Source organism: Jaculus jaculus, chromosome 15, assembly GCF_020740685.1.
Source record: "Jaculus jaculus isolate mJacJac1 chromosome 15, mJacJac1.mat.Y.cur, whole genome shotgun sequence".
Classification (NCBI taxonomy): Eukaryota; Metazoa; Chordata; class Mammalia; order Rodentia; family Dipodidae; genus Jaculus; species Jaculus jaculus.
Genome location: NC_059116.1, coordinates 48,313,846 through 48,329,676, shown reverse-complemented (window position 1 = coordinate 48,329,676; position 15,831 = coordinate 48,313,846). Strand labels below are relative to the sequence as shown.

At 45.3% G+C, this 15,831-nt stretch overlaps 1 protein-coding gene across 1 annotated transcript in view; it reads left to right on the top strand.

Annotated features, from left to right (window-relative positions):
- The window catches only part of Fhod3 (formin homology 2 domain containing 3), a 502,577-nt gene that overhangs the window by 313,880 nt on the left and 172,866 nt on the right, over positions 1 to 15,831 (top strand). Inside the window, exons 7-8 of the mRNA XM_045134751.1 lie at positions 5,079 to 5,190; positions 12,910 to 13,004. Of these exons, the coding sequence (XP_044990686.1) occupies positions 5,079 to 5,190; positions 12,910 to 13,004 (207 nt within the window). The remainder of the gene's footprint in view (positions 1 to 5,078; positions 5,191 to 12,909; positions 13,005 to 15,831) is intronic.

The following is a 15,831-nucleotide window of genomic DNA, read 5'->3' as shown; positions in this document are numbered from 1 at the left end:
TGAGATCCTATCTTACACACACACACACACACACACACACACACACACACACTATTTTCTTTGTTATAATGGAATAAAGTTCAAATAGAATACTAATATTCTTAGAATGTAAAGAGAATGTACTGAACAGAACCCAAAGGCAGAATCTAGATCCCCAGCTGCTTCCTGCATTAGGGTCAAAGGCCATTCCATTGGCTCTCTTGTTTCCTGGGAGCTGGGAAGTCCTTGTAATCCAGCTCTGAATTTCCTTGTCACTTATACTGCTGGAGCTGCCCTCTGGGAGCACTGTGTGCATCTGTCCTTGGCCATCCAGCCTGTAGCTGTGTAATGCTCGAAGTTCACGTGGGTGGGCTAATCTATGCCCTCTCAGGGTAGCTGGGCACTCATCTTGAAGCTGGGCCAGGCTGGGTCACTCTGTCTGTGCTGCGCATGTGAAGGTGCTTCTGTCAGTGCTGAAAGTGTAAGAGGAGACAGGTGGATCGGGAGGGAGCTCCCACAGGGCCAGCCCGGCCTCCTGTCCTTCTTCCGAGTTCCTCCCTAAGAGCCTCCTCAGCAGGAAGGCCAGCAGGCCCTCTAGAGACGGGACGTGTACTTCTTCCCCTTCAGCCTGTTTGGCTGTGGGCCAGTGAGGCTGACCCTTGCTGCCTGTTCCCTTGTCACCTTTCCTGTGACAGCAGAATCAGTTCTTCCTGATTTCCTTAGTGTGAGACCAGAGGGCAGGTGCTTGAGCACGTGGGTCACTGCAGGGAAACACTTCCTTAGAACAAGAAGGGTTATCCAGGGAGCTGAAAATCAGACAGTCCAGGTTGGAGTAACACTGGGCCAGTGTTTCTGTTTGAGAAGCCTCAGCCTCTGAGTCATAGTCAAGTGTGCTCTGGCTCCTGCAAGGCTTCTCCCATCCCTCCTCACCTTTGCTGTGGGCTGCTTCTCCTGCACCACTGCTGCCCTCCCAGCCGGCATGTGGGCTAGGTGTCTTAACAGCTGTTCCCATGGAAATGTGTCTCAAACAGGTATAAAAGAACCAAGCATAGGTATTTATGGGAGTTCTGCTGGGGATTGAACCCCAGGCTTTGTGCATGCTTGACAAACACTTGACCACTGAGCACTCCCAGCACCAAGGACAGTTTTAAAAGAGCTTTGAAAAAGCAATGTGTTTAGACTTGGAGTAATGTCTGTGTGGCTACCATGGTGGCTGCTCTGAGCTGTGGAGGGCTGTGAATGTATTCTAGATACAGGAGGGTCTCAAAGAAAGTGATATTTGGATGAATAAGTGTTTATTGTAGGATTCTTTTGGAATAACGTACTCTCATTCCTTTCCAGTCTACACAATAATACTAATAAGGAGATTCTGAGGAGAAGCCCCTGCCTGCATGTGACGATGGGTCTGGGCATGTTAGCAATTAATACCAGGCATTTTCCCAAAACTAGCCTGAGAATGCTCTTCTCTCCAAATATTTTAATTATCTGTTGGTTATTAATTTATTTCATAAAGCTTCTAGAAGTAAATAAACATAAACTCAGTAGAGGCCAAATTTATAGAAATATAAAAGTAAGAATCATAAGAGTTTGGCATTTTAAAAATTAAATTAGAATACTTAAAGAGCGCCAAACAGAGCCTTGACAACACCGGAGAAATAGACAGGCAGAAACTAGTTGAAAAGGAAGCCTGCAGTTTCTTTAGTAGAGAACATCAGAAGGTACCCAGGACCATGTTAGTCAAGGCCCATGACTGTGTGGATGCTCCATGAGACGGACGCCCTGCTGAGATCACTCTGAGAGAGAGGGATTGGGCAGTAGCCAGGCTCTTTCCCAAGAAGGCATTTGGAAGGCTTAAACCACATAATGATAGTCCACCCCCCAAGGAGGTCTCCAAGCCTGGACTTGCTAAGATTTTTGTTTACTTGAAGAAATGTCTCCAGCTCTAAATATACAGAGCAGCCCCGAGCCTTGTAGTTGTTGAGAAAATACACTGGAATTTAGTCTTTTCCTACGCAGGAAGTAGGGAGCAATTGTGGGACTGGAGTTAGGAGGGTAGAAACCTTCTTAAGATTTAGAGCTCTCCAAAGCACACAGTTCCCTCGGCGGCCAAGGACATGGCAGGGAGACAGAGCCTATGGGCTGCTTGCCGCCAGTGTGACTATGAGGGCCTCAGCTTGGCCAGGGGCTGTGGTGGGTGGAACTTGCCTAGAGAATGCATGAAGAGACAATAATGAAAGTACGGAGAGGAAACGTGAGGTCTTCACATCCAGATTGAACATGTTAGAAGGAGCCAGTGAAGGGATGGCCTCAGATTGGACACTAGCTATCCAGACCAAGAGGAGATTGACTCTAGAGAACAGTTGGCCCATGTTGTCATCTTAAGGGTCCCTCCTGCTACTTGGCTGAGCTGAGGCAAACTGATAATGTACTCTGTTACCTATAAGCTTTCTTCCCTTACCCTAACCTCTAGCCCGGCTGTGGTGGACAACCCTTGGTTGCCAGGAAAACCCTACTCCACCTGGGTTATATCCTTGAGTCGTGCTTAGTGTCTCCATAGCTCCTAGCATGTAGACTGAGTCACATGTAGTAAACCTTTCCTCCCCCCCCCCCTTTGACTCCAATGACCCCACCATGCTCCTCCATTTCATGCTAACCCTCCTTAGTAAACCTTTTGCCTCAACAAAGAAAATTCCTCAGTGTTCCTCTTTACCAAACTAGCCCTTGTTCTGGTCAATTTTATTCAACACTGAAATTTGAGAGAAGTGAGTATGTAGAAGTGACCATTGGGTTTGATGTCCCATAGGCCACTATCAACCTTGATGGGTAAATTGAGCCATGGAGTTGAAGATGGTTGGTGTTGAGTGGCGGGCGGGGTCAGTGGGACATTAGGAAGGGGATGTAGTAACTTTTTGGAGAAGTTTTGCTCTAAAGGGTCTAAGGACCAAGGCAATAGCTATAGTGAGATGTGAGAGATAGGAGGTTAGCCAGGTAACTGTGACAGCAGAGCAAGGAACAACAAGATAGAGGTACGGCTTGAGTTTAGAAAGAGTTTTTTAATTTTTTAAATATTTTATTTTTATTCATTTATTTGAGAGAGAAAGAATGGGGACACCAACTCCAGCTGCTGCAAATGGACTCCAGACGCATGAGCCACCTTGTGCATCTGGCTTATGTGGGCTCTAGAGAATTGAATCTGGGTCCTTTGGCTTTTCAGGCAAGTGCCTTAACCTCTGATCCATTTTCCAGCCCTTGTTTAAAAAATATTTTATTTTTATTCATTGAAAGAGGCAGAGAGAATGTGTATAAAATAGTTTTATTTATTTGAGAGAGAGAGAATGGGTATGCCAGGGCATCCAGCCACTGCAAAAGAACTCCTGATGCTTATGCCACCTTGTGCATCTGGCTTACGTGGGTCATGGGGAACTGAACCTGGGTCCTTTTGCTTTGCAGGCAAGCACCTTAGCTGCTAAGCCATCTCTCCAGCCTTGGATTGATTTTAGAGAAATGACTTAAAGTGTGTTGCTGCTAAAGCTGTTCTCTATTGTATTGGTTACTTTTTTCTTTGTCATAACAAAATGCCTGACTGACAGAAGTTGAGGGAAGAAGAATTAATTTCAGCTCCTGGTGGCAGGAAGAGATGGCATTTGGGACTTGCTTGGTCCAAAGTGGCAGGATCTAATGATATACCTCCTCTACATCTCGCTGGGTCAGGAAACAGAGGGAGGGGAACATGGGTGCTCATCCACCTTTCTCCCTTTTCTCTTACATGCAAGCCCTGGCCTATGGGGAAGTGCCACTCACGTTTACAGTGGGTTTTAGCCCCTTTTGTTAATACTTTTTGAAAGGCCCTCACAGGGTCTCTCAGAGGTGTTCCTTACTCTCCCAGGTGATTCTCAATCTAATTGTCAGTGAAGATTTAGCATCATACTGTGGTTTGTACAATGCACTAAGGTTCCCCCCACATTACCTGTTAAGTCCCGTCATGTCCCTGACATGGTGGCATGAGCAGAGGCCTCTGAGAGGCGCTGCGTTTCCTTCTCAATGTAGAACAAATGAATAAGCAGGAGCTGATTGTCTACCATGTGGCTGCTCAGGGTGGGTGAGAGGTCACAGAAGATTGACCTGGCCATTAAATGATGTTTTGACAAGTAAACACTTCCAAAACCACTCTGGACCAAGTGAAGTTCTTGGTCTTAGAGAAAAAAAAAAAAATCAAGTAAGGTGTCTCCCTTTGAAAGAGTTGCATGGAGTTGAAAGGAACAGCGAACAGCTTGGGGCAGGATGGACAGGCCAGTGTTGGCTTGTTTCTGAAGGAGGTATGTATGTGAGTTTCTTGAGGAAAGGATTTTTAGAAGAAATTGGGGTTTAAGGCAAATAGAGATTGTAGGGCAAATGTTACAGCAGGAGCTGGGAAATGAGAAACCTTACCTAGAACCACCCATTGCCTCAGGGTAAGAAGATGGAAATGTGAAGAATCTTCCATTGTAAGATGAGTGTCTTTTATTCTGAGTGAAATGCCTGTAGCCTCACTCTAGCTCCTCACAAATGCTGAACCCTGGGCTTAGGGACTGTGAGTTCCAAGGCTCCAGGAAGCCTGCTGTCCTCAGTTTTAAGAACTGAGGACTTGGCTCAGGTCATGGATTGCCTACCCAGGCTAGCTGTCGAGGCCTATGGCAAGTCGTTTAGCCTGCTGTGCCTGCTACCTCACCAGAAAAATAAGAACTGTGGCTCACCTGTCAGTGCTGTCATTGGGATCGAGTGACGTCACCAGCTTACTAGACACTTCCTTATTTGTTGGGAGGCAGGTGTGGGCTCAGGAGCCAAGTGCCCTGGATTTGAATTCTGGTTTCATTGATTACTAGCTCTGAGACCATGGACAGGGTACTTACTCTGTGCCTCAGTTTCCCATTCTTCACAATGTGGAGAACATCAGTACCAGACTGCTGAGGTATCTAATGGGGGTTGCATAAGGATATCGTGAAGGGATCTGGGTCAATCCCGAGGACACCTGGTTCCTCTGAGTGCTGGCTGTTGGGGGCGGTGCGTTTGGGAAGACGATCCAGGTCTTCAGCTGAGTGGTGGTTCTGTCTTTCCTCCAGTTCCGCCTGGTGGTGAAGACAGCCCTGAAGCTGCTGTTGGTCTTTGTGGAGTACTCGGAGTCCAATGCGCCTCTCCTCGTCCAGGCCGTCTCTGCTGTTGACACCAAAAGAGGTGAGCAGTGTCCACCTGACACCATCAAGGTGACAGTGACAATGTCTATTTATGTAGGAGGCTTTCTTGTCCTCCCATATTTGAGACAGAGTAAAGAATTGGGAGAGCTCCCTGTGTGACATCCCCCTGAAGCAAGCGTCTTCCAGGACACTGCAGGTACAGACATTGGGGAACGATGTTCACGAGCATGAAGCCATGCCAGACAGCTTTGTCTCTGTCTTCTGTGCCCCCCACCACTGAAGCCACGCTGCAGGCTCCCTGTCCCTCTGGGCAGGTGCAGGTCATCTTGGCTCCTTTCTCCTCCCCCTTGACATCTGTAACGTGTGCCGATTCTGACCCACACATGCCTGCCGAGCCTTCCCTCCTCCTTCCCTCTGCCTCATGCTGTCTTACTCAGAGTCCATGCCATCTCTGACCTGATGCCTCCTGCCACCCTGAAGTGCAATTTGAAGATTCTTCTAAATATACATCTTTCCCCATGTGAACCTGCCATTGGCTTCCTGGCGCCTACGGCACATACGCCGCATAGTCCTTTACCTGACTTGTGAGATCACCTACTGTGCCCCATTTCCCTCCTGCTCTTCATCCCTCTCCACCTCCCTGATGGGCTCACAGAGCTCCTACACATCCAGGTCCTTTCTGCTATGTCCTCATCCCTGCCGGTGTGTCCACTAGAATGTGGCCTTCTCTTAGACAGGTCCCAGCTTGGTGTGTCCAGCAGGCAGACATGCTACAAACATACAAAAATGAGTTAGCTCTGTGAGGCAAACTGAGTGGCACACACCTGTAATCCAAGCACTGGGGAAGCTGAGGCAGAAGGATCATGAGTTTGAGGCCAACTGGGATACATAGTAAGACTCTACCACAAAGGAGAAAACAACAAAGGACCCTCTAGCTGTAGGCCTGGATTAGTATTGAGACATGTCTCTCACTGACCTAGAGATAACCAAGCTGGTTACAGTGGCTGGCCATCAAGTTCTAGAGATCTTCCTGTCTCTACCTCCCCAGTGCTGGGGTTACAGTCAGACATGTATCTCCACACTTGGCATTTTTATGTGGGTTCAGATGATCCGACTCAGGTCCCCATGCTTATGAAATCAGCACTTTACTCACTGAGCTACTTGACCAGCCACTATTTGGTATATTTATATACAGTTATGTACACAGTGTGTGTACACACACACTTTACGTATAGATAAGTCGATATGTAGCTGTCAGTAAGCAAAGGGCCTATGTAACATTCTCAATTCAAACCAGTTGTGTCTGACTTGGCATTGTTCAGGTGCAATCAAGCACGTTCAGGGTGGTATGGCCATAGACTGACTGGGCATTGTTCAGAGACCCCTTCCAATGCTGAATCCAAGTATGAAGGAAAGTAGCTCCCTAGTTACCTTGAAATGTTGAGTACAAGTTAATTATGCCCCTGAGGACTGTAAACTGGGGCTCCTGCATGTTTTCCATAAACACATAGGCCAATGCCAGCCCTAGGCCTGAGCAGAGCATCCCAGAAGTTAACTTGAGGTCCTACATGGGTATCGGTATCAGTAGCAAAGCCTTGTGCAGGGTCACAGCTGAAGTCTAGGGAGTCAACCACAGACCAGGGCAGGATTTCTCTGCCATGGCCTGTGGCCATCCAGTGCCAGATAGGAAGCACCTTGTGGCCAGAGCAGCTTGTTGGGCCACCTGAAAGTTTTTAAGGACAGCCAGTAGTCCCAAACCATGCTGCTTTTCCAAAGACAAATCACTGAGTTTAAGTCGAAAGTGTGCTTTCAAAGATGGTGAATAGCACTCTCCAGGGATTATTTTAGGACAATAGTGGGCACTGTCACCCTCTACTAAATTTTGGGTAAATCAAAGGTGCCTTGAAATGGGGCCATGGTAGGTGCTGCCTTCAAGTGGCCTTGGGCTCCACTTCAGCCTCATTGGTGGTAGTTCTGAGTACCCTTCTTTGGACTTCCCATTGCATAGAGGATATAATGTGGGGGGCTTTGTTCTTCATATCCAAGCCTCATCCCCTCCCCCTACCTGAGTATGTCCACTCAGTCAAAATGATGACCATCTTTTCTCAATTAGCAATAATAATAGTAGCAATAATAAAACATAAGCAGAACATCTCATGGATTGCTTTCTCAGCCTGGCAGGGTTTGCCTATAATATTTCTTAAACCTTTGGCAAGTACTGTCATCTGTCTGCTACTGAGCACTTGCAGCTGAAAACAAAAACAGAATTATCACTAATGGAAAAATTCAGAAATACCTTATCACATGTGGCTCAATAGCATGTTTCTTCATGGACATGTGTGGTCTTGGCTGTGATTTTATAATACATACATATAACATCATCTCATTTTACTGCTAGTAAAAATTGTTCCAGAATCCTGTGATGGAGTTAAACACATAAATGTGTCATGGTGTTCTGAAGGGAGCAACATGACTTCCAGGTGTTTCCACCAAGTGGGTTTAGGAGCAGCCTCCAGCTCCCTCCCAGCTGGGCCAGAGAGCAGCCCTCATGCCAGAGATGACTGAGGGGGAACCAAGCATGTCCACGTGGGCACACGTGCAAATAAGCCATAAATTCTCCACCACAAAGTGGCTGTAGACTCACTCCTTGGCAGGGGTGACTGGCACAATAAAGTAGAGACGGTTTTCTTTCTTTTTTTAATAGAGAGGGAAAGTGTCAGATTTAAGGAATCAGCAAATCAAGCCAACAAAATAAACTCAAAGTCCTCAAAAATCATTACCACCTAAAGCAAATGAAGTCATCCCAGAACAGGTTCCCTTGGTGGCCTTATAAACATTATGCATGGCCACCCATGGGTTAACCACAAGGGATAATTCTAAAGAGTGGACCACTTAGTGTGTGTATGTCATCAGGGGAGCAGAAAAGGGGCCCAAGTCTATCACAGAGACCTAGGGCTAGATAAGCTCAGCATTTGTCTAGCATGCATGAGGCCCAATGTAGACTTCTCAGAAACCAGCACCACCAGGAAAAGCCCATTCCAGGGAGTCATTAATATTTATGGATATGTGACAATTTTAAACAATGCATTTGACCTAGCCAGTTATACTTTTTCTCATGGCCTGGAATGAAAGGGTGACTTATGACATAGCCTGAGCATGTCAGATCTCTGGGTCATCTTTTTTCTTGCTTACACCCTTAGCTCACTTCCCTGACAGAAGAGAGAAAGACAGTAGAACATATGGAAATCCTTGTGAGAACTTTGCCTTGTCATTTTACCTTGTCAAAGACGTTTTCCTCAGGCCTACTCTGGGTTGGCTGTCAGGGGTCTGGTTGCGAGCCCGCCGCTCACTAGGCTAGGCCCATCTCTACCTGTGTGGTCAGCCCCTCCCACGGAGTGCAAGCCAAAGGACCAAACTCAGACTCAGTTTTTAAAATTGCAGTAATAAGTCTTAGGTCTACTAATTTGGTTCAGCATAGCTTTGGTAGAAGTTCCATTTTTTTTCATTAGATTGTAAAGTGATGAGATGTGACATAATTCTTAGGCATGTGTATCACACATGATTAATGGGAGTTCATCCAGCCAGGCCTTCAAGCAACTCTGTCTTTGATTGTGTTAGAGAATATATTGATTCTGTAGCAGGATGGAAGGTTCCGAACTCCAGCTTCTACTTCACTGTTCATTACAGCAGAAGTCTCTGTGGGGAACACATGTATCTATTATATGCAAAGATCCAGAATTGTTGGAGGAACTTCCCAGCATAACTTTGGCTATTATATAAGCTCAGTGTATAAGATAATTGTGCTAATGTCATTTTCCTGTTAGGCGTAATACAGACACCTACCAAGAGAATAAGAGGGAAAAAATCTTAAGTCATTTATTCTGTGTGTAGTTATTTGTTCTGGGTTAGGAGAGAGGCACTGTGGTTTGCTGGCAAGGGAGGCCTGGCCTGGGAGCCTGTTTAGAGGGCCAGCCCCTGGAGAAGCATGAGTGTCTTGGTACCTAGGCTGTAACAGTCATAATGCTAAGTAGTTTCCACCTAGAGTTCATTGCTTCAGCAATGTACTTTGTTCATCTGTGTGCTTACAAGCAAGCCTCAGAGAGGCTGTATGCTAGTGTTTGGGGAACAAGGTTGGTGGCTGATAGATCTGGAGAAACACACATGATAATGGCTGAGACTTGTCTTCCAAGGTACCCCACTGATGCTAAAGAAAAAAGATAAAGTGCTTTGTCCCAGATATTTTACAGTAAGGCTGTAAGGGAGGCATGAGCGCCTGGTTTATAGATGAGTCCCCTGATACTACCTTTATGCTTCTCCTACTTTGGGGCACAGTTTCCCTGTTATGTGAAGGAGTAGGGGGCCATGTGGCAGATGATTCTGATTCAAGGGCTCCCTTCCTGCAGCATGCACACAAACATGGTGGGGACTACCACAGGAGGTGTGAGTCTAGCCTAGCATTTGGTTTCCATAAGAGACATCCTGGAGCAATGCCACGGTAGCTCATGTTCAACGTAGGTCTAGCCTGAGTGCTGCCCAAGCTGTGTCAAGTCAAATGTGTCACCTTCACCTTTATTCCTGTAAAGATTTCCCAGCTTCTGAAACAAACTAAGGAGGGTGAACATTTATCCAGTAATGTTTAAAGCTAGGTACATTTGCAGATACCAAATCCTGAAATGATAGTAAGAGAATCAGATATCACAGCTTAATTACTAGTTTTTCAGTTAAATTAAGCCAGTATTAAAATACTTTAATAATAATTGATTAGATGGAGGCAGGAGGGAATAATGCAGGGATGGAAAGGGAGAAGAAAGGAGGCAGAGGAAAAGAGAGAGAGAGAGAATGAGAATATGGATGAATAGAGAATGGTCTGCCTTTCTTCCCTCTGGGTTCTGCCTCTACTGCTTGGTGTTTTCTTCTCAGGAGTCTGTTGGGCTCTTTGGATTCAAATTAAGAAGTGCTCAGGGTCACTGATTTCTCCCCTGCATTGGGAGCTTTCTATTTCTTGTGTCTGATTGTAAGGTTTAGTGCAGAGTGTCAAGGTGAGAAGCTGTCCCCATTACAGATACAACAGAGGCTCCCTGAGCTCTTGCGCTGCACCTGGACCATCAGGCCTAGAGTCTACTCGCTGTGTTGATTAGCTGTCTTAAGGGCGGAAATGGTTACATGGCTAGAGTCACTTTGGTACTGGAGCAGTTACCTTCTCATTGCTGAAACTAAACACCCAACCAGAAGCAGCTGATGGAAGGAAAGGGTTTATTTCTGGCTTGGAGGGTTTTTTTTTTTTTTTCTTTTTGGTTTTTCGAGGTAGGGTCTCACTCTGGTCCAGGCTGACCTGGAATTAACTATGTAGTCTCAGAATGGCCTCGAACTCACAGCGATCTGCCTACCTCTGCCTCTTAAGTGCTGGGATTAAAGGAAAGTGCCACCCTTCCCGTCTGGCTTACAGTTTTGAAGGGAAGTGCTATCGTAGTGGGGGAGCATGGCAGGAGCAGTCAGGCACCATAATTCCACAGCAGCAGGGAGGAAGTATAAAGAGCTAACTGTGTATAGCAATCAGGACTGGGCAACACCCCAAGGCCCATCCCCCCAGGGACATACCTCCTTCAGAAAGTCACCACCTCCCAAAGGCTTAATTAAAGACACATGAAGCTATGGGAGACATTCCACATTCAAACCACCACAAGATTGGACCTCATAAATGTCATCCAGGAGATAATTTAGCAGGTAGCAGGCCAGGGATCATGTCATTACATTCAGAGTTAGAAAGAGTCATGGGAGACTGGCCAGTTCTGACTAGATGGGCATCTCAGCCCAAGGATGAGCTCCCCTATGCTCAATGGGAGAGCTGGCACACCTGTGTGGAGGTTTATTCACATTGGTCATATCTTGCATACATCACTCCTTTTGTCTTTTCTCCTTACTACGTATATCTGCCCCGGTACTTGTAAAACTGCTCCAGCTTTACCCAGTTCATGTTCTCTGAGAAACCCATTACTATTTAGTATACATTTTATTGAGCACATGCTAATTGCCAGAGATTCCACTCAGAGCATGAACAAGAGTGATAATGGCTCTGCCTTTGGGAAATGTTCAACCAAGGCCAGGATCAGCTCTGACATAGCCCAGCCAAGGACCAATGTTCAGAAACTGCCATATTTAGGTTATTTCCAACTTTACTTTTATCAACCAAAAATAAGCAATATCCATTTGTGATGGTTATAGAGGAAGTAAGCAGGAAAGATCTGCAGATTCCAAACCACCAACCCAAGGCTAAGGCAATGAAACCTTCACTTCCACTAGGCATGGAAACCATGTCAAGAGGTTGTTTCCTCCTTGGTAGCCTTGCCCTTGGCTTGGGGGTCTTGAATATGAAGCATTTTCCAGCCCCTAGTGGAGTCTGGGGAAAGCCACTTATGCAAGTCCAGTGCAGAAGCCACTTAGGAGACTCTTCTAGACCGAAGCCATCTGCCAGCATCTCTGCCATGTAATGTGACAGGCTTAGCTGAACACTTCTGTCTCTTCTCAACTGTTGGCTCCGTACTGATGTCTGCTTTTGTGCCTGCATCTAACCACAGCATCATATTATAAGCCCATCAAGGAATGCTGCCCACTTGACTTTATATCTGGCTGATGCTCAGATGGTATTTGTGTCTTTCTAGAATAAAGGTAGCATCCTTCAGTTTTCTTTAATTTTAAATATTTTTACTTATTTGAAAGCAGAGAGTGGTAAAGAGAAGAGAAACAGAGAAAATGGGTGCAACAGTGCCTCCAGCCACTGTAAACAAACTCAGATGCATGAGCCATTTTGTGCCTCTGTCTTTACATGGGTACTGGGGAATGGAACCCAGGTTGTTAGGCTTTATGGGCAAGTACCTTAGGCACTGAACCATCTCTCTAGCTCATCCTTCAGTTTTGAGAAGTTTTCTAGACAGGTCTGTCACTATTACTGCTTGGGTACTCATAGAGTCAATGGAGAACTTCCTTATGAAGCTTCCTGAGGGTTGATAGACATTCACAAATACTTGGGAAGAATTTTCCCACTCAGTAAATTTTGTGGCTCAAAAGTTTATACATGGATGAATTTTTTCTAGTTACATATTTAAGAGCCTGCATATGTTACTCAGTGGTTAAAACTTCTTGCTGCACAAGCTTGATAACCAGAGTTCAGATACCTAGACTCACATAAAGGCTGATGCAAGTAACACATATGTCTGTAATTGTAACATACCTATGGCAATACAAAGTGGAATAGGGAGAATCCTCAAGTTCATGGGCCAACTAGTCTGATGTTCATAATGGCAGACAACAAGAGAAACACTATCTCACATAAGTGGAATGCAAGGGCCAACACCCTGAAGTTGTCCTCTGACCTCCATGTGTATGCCATGGCACATATGTGCCCATACATACCACATTCTTTATCTCCCCCCTCCCTCCCTCCCTCTCTCTCTCTCCCTCCCTCCCTCACTCTCTCTTTCTCTCTCTCTCTAATATATGGGGGATTTTTAAGTAAGTAGAGCTGGTACCAATGAGTGTACAGCACTATCATCAAGGAACAAGGGTGGTGTGGCATAGCTTTGCTTGCTAGGAAATGTACCTGATTAGGACAGACTTGAGTCCACCTTTGAAGCTGTTACCACACTTACAGATGTGGTAACTGAAGGACGCTTCATTGTGGGGAACACAGCCTTAGAAACCTCACTAGGATTTTAATGACTGGCTGAGCTGCTATTTCTGATGATTTTGCTTTTATTCACAGGTGTCAAGCCCTGGTCCAACATCATGGAGATCCTGGAGGAAAAAGATGGAGTTGACACGGAGCTGCTGGTTTATGCAATGACATTAGTGAACAAGGTTGGTTGACATGTTCTGGGCTGAATTATGACCCCCACCGCACACCAGAAAAAATAAGTCCAAACCCTGGTACCTGTGCATGTGATCATATTTGGAAGAAGAGTCTCGCAGATGTAATCCAATCAAGATAAGTTCATTAGGGTGGACTGTAATATGACATGACAGATGTCCTTATAAGAAGAGGGAAAGAATGGTGGGGGTAGATGGTTCAGTGGGTAAAATGCTCACCCTATAAGCATGAGGAACTGAGTTTAGATTCCCGGCACCCACATAAAAGCCAGGTGTGGAGATATGACCAGTAGTCACAGCTCTAGGGAAGAGAAGACAGGATTTCTGGGGCTTGGTAGCCAACTAGTGTAGCTGAAGTGTGAGCTCTAGGTTCAGTGAGAGAGCCTGTCTTAAAATAAAATAATGTCAAAAGTAGTTGAGGAAGAGACACCTGGCATTGACATGCACATATACATGCATACACACAACATGTAAACACATGTACGCATGCAAAAAAAGAAGAGCAAAACAGACAAAACAAAAAGATTGCATGTGAACAGGGATGACAGCCTCATGAAGAGATTAAACTGGTGCGTCTATGAAAAAGGATGCTGAGGCTGGCTAATGACCAACTCAGAAAAGCCAAGGAAGGACCCTCCCCTGGAGCCTTTAGAGAGAACATGGCAAATGTGAGCCTGCAGATGCTTTAACATTAGACTTTCTGCTGGTTTACAACACCTTGCTCATGGTACCTTGTTCCAGCAGTCCTGACATACTAATTATATCAAGGTGTGGAAAACTCTACAAATTTTTCTTTATAAGGCACACCACAGGGACCCCTGGCATGGTGACTGGAATACTAGCTGCAGGGTGCTTCATTATAGGAGAAAACCTTTTTGTGCACACATGTGAATTCAGAGGTAAACATATCTGTCTTCACATGTCCTCATGGCTACCTGCTGGATTGAATGCTTTTCTCTTAACTAATAAAACCAGAAAGTAACAATTAGCAAGAATTTCAAGCTTCTTTTCCTATCAAGATATGCCATAGGCACGTGTGAAGATGTGGGGCTAAGGGATGCAGTGTGATGTACATGTGCAGTGCACAGACCACAGGCCCACGTGGAGATACTGACTCTAGGAAAGCTTTCCAAAATAAAAAGGGGTCCATATAAGTCTGTTTAGAACAAATCTCACTGGTTACAGGGACTTTAGCAGGCATTGATGTTAGCTCATTGTTGTTGTTAAGCAAATAGCTGATCTGAAATAGGGAAATTTCAGGAATTCTTGAGGTAGTTCTTAACCTAGGCATATCCACATGAGTTTATCTATCATGACCTCCCACAGTATTGTGCTTGGGTTGATATGAGTGACTCCATTTTGGCTGAAAACTTTCATGAAGCTTCTTCTTTTAGTAATAAAAACAAAGAACATAATTTCAAATGAAAGCATTTAAATATGTCACTGAATAAAATTATAAAGGGTTGAGTGGAGGGATGGCTTAGCAGTTAAGGTGCATAAGGACCCATGTTCAATCTCTCTTCAGATCCTTTGGAAGCCAGATGCACAAAAATGATGCAAGCATAAAGTGGCATGTGCACACTAGGTGGCACAAAGGTCCAGAGTTTGATTGCAGTGTCTGAGGTCCTGGTGCACCATTTTTCTTTCTTCCTCTCTCACTCTTTAAAAAAATATATAAAGGGCTTCACTTAAAAGATGAAAATCACAAATTATCCTTAAAGCAAATAACAAACTAGAAAAATTGTTTGCCAAAAAATATTACCCTTCATATATCAATAAAGAACACAGTAGGAAAATGAAAGACCTCAAACCAATAATGAATATAAGAAATGCATTTTTTTCCAGGCCACATTGGTCTGACTGCTGGTGAGGGAATTTGGGTTTTGCATGTGCTTGGGGTGGTGGTGGTGGTGTGTGCCGCTGAAGTGCACCTCGGAAGGCCAGAAGGGAGTGTTGGGTGCCCCATCTATCCCTTGCCCACCTGTTTTTCCTTGAGATGGGTTCACCTACTGATTACAGAGTTTGCTGTTTTATGTGAGTCCCAGAGATTCTGCCATCTCTGCTCCCCACAAGACTGGGGCTACAGGTGTGCATGGCCATACCCAGCTATTTACATGAGTGCTGTGGGAACTGAGCCCAGGAGGTCTCAGGCCTTCATGCTTACACTTAACCACCTCAGCCTTATTGCAGGAATTTTGAGGGTGAAAGCCTGGACCCTGGTATCCCTAACAAGCTAGATAGACTTGGCTATCTCCCATAAGTAGGACAATTAAAGAAACAAGTAGTAGTGAAAAACAGAGAAAGATTCATTCTTAGAAGAATAATAAAGATACCCAGTGATCTTTCTGGCGAGCTTATATGAGCCTGAGGTTTAAATGGAGGGCAAGGGGTATGCATAGCTAAGCAGTTCAGGTCAAGGCCTGGTCCCACACATCACTGACCCATCATCCTCACTCCTGTCTATCCTGCCAATTGCTAGCACTGTGTGAAATCTCTTCCTGGGAGCAAGTTCCTCCTCCAGCTGACATCTGGGCTTCAGCTTTCTCCTCCCCAGCATAAGGTTCCTGGCGAAATACTACTTAGGAAATACTGCTTCAAGAGTCTGATAGACAAAGGGAAGGGCACTTTTGCCATGATGGTTATATTGTTTTGTTTGTATTTGTTTATTTATTAGCAAGTGAGAGCAAGAGAGAGAGAATTGGTACACCAGGGCCGCAGCTACTGCAATCCAACTCCAGATGCTTGAGTTACTTTTGTGCATATCTGCAGGCAAGCGCCTAAATTGCTAAGCTGTCTCTCCAGCCCGTTTGTTTGTATT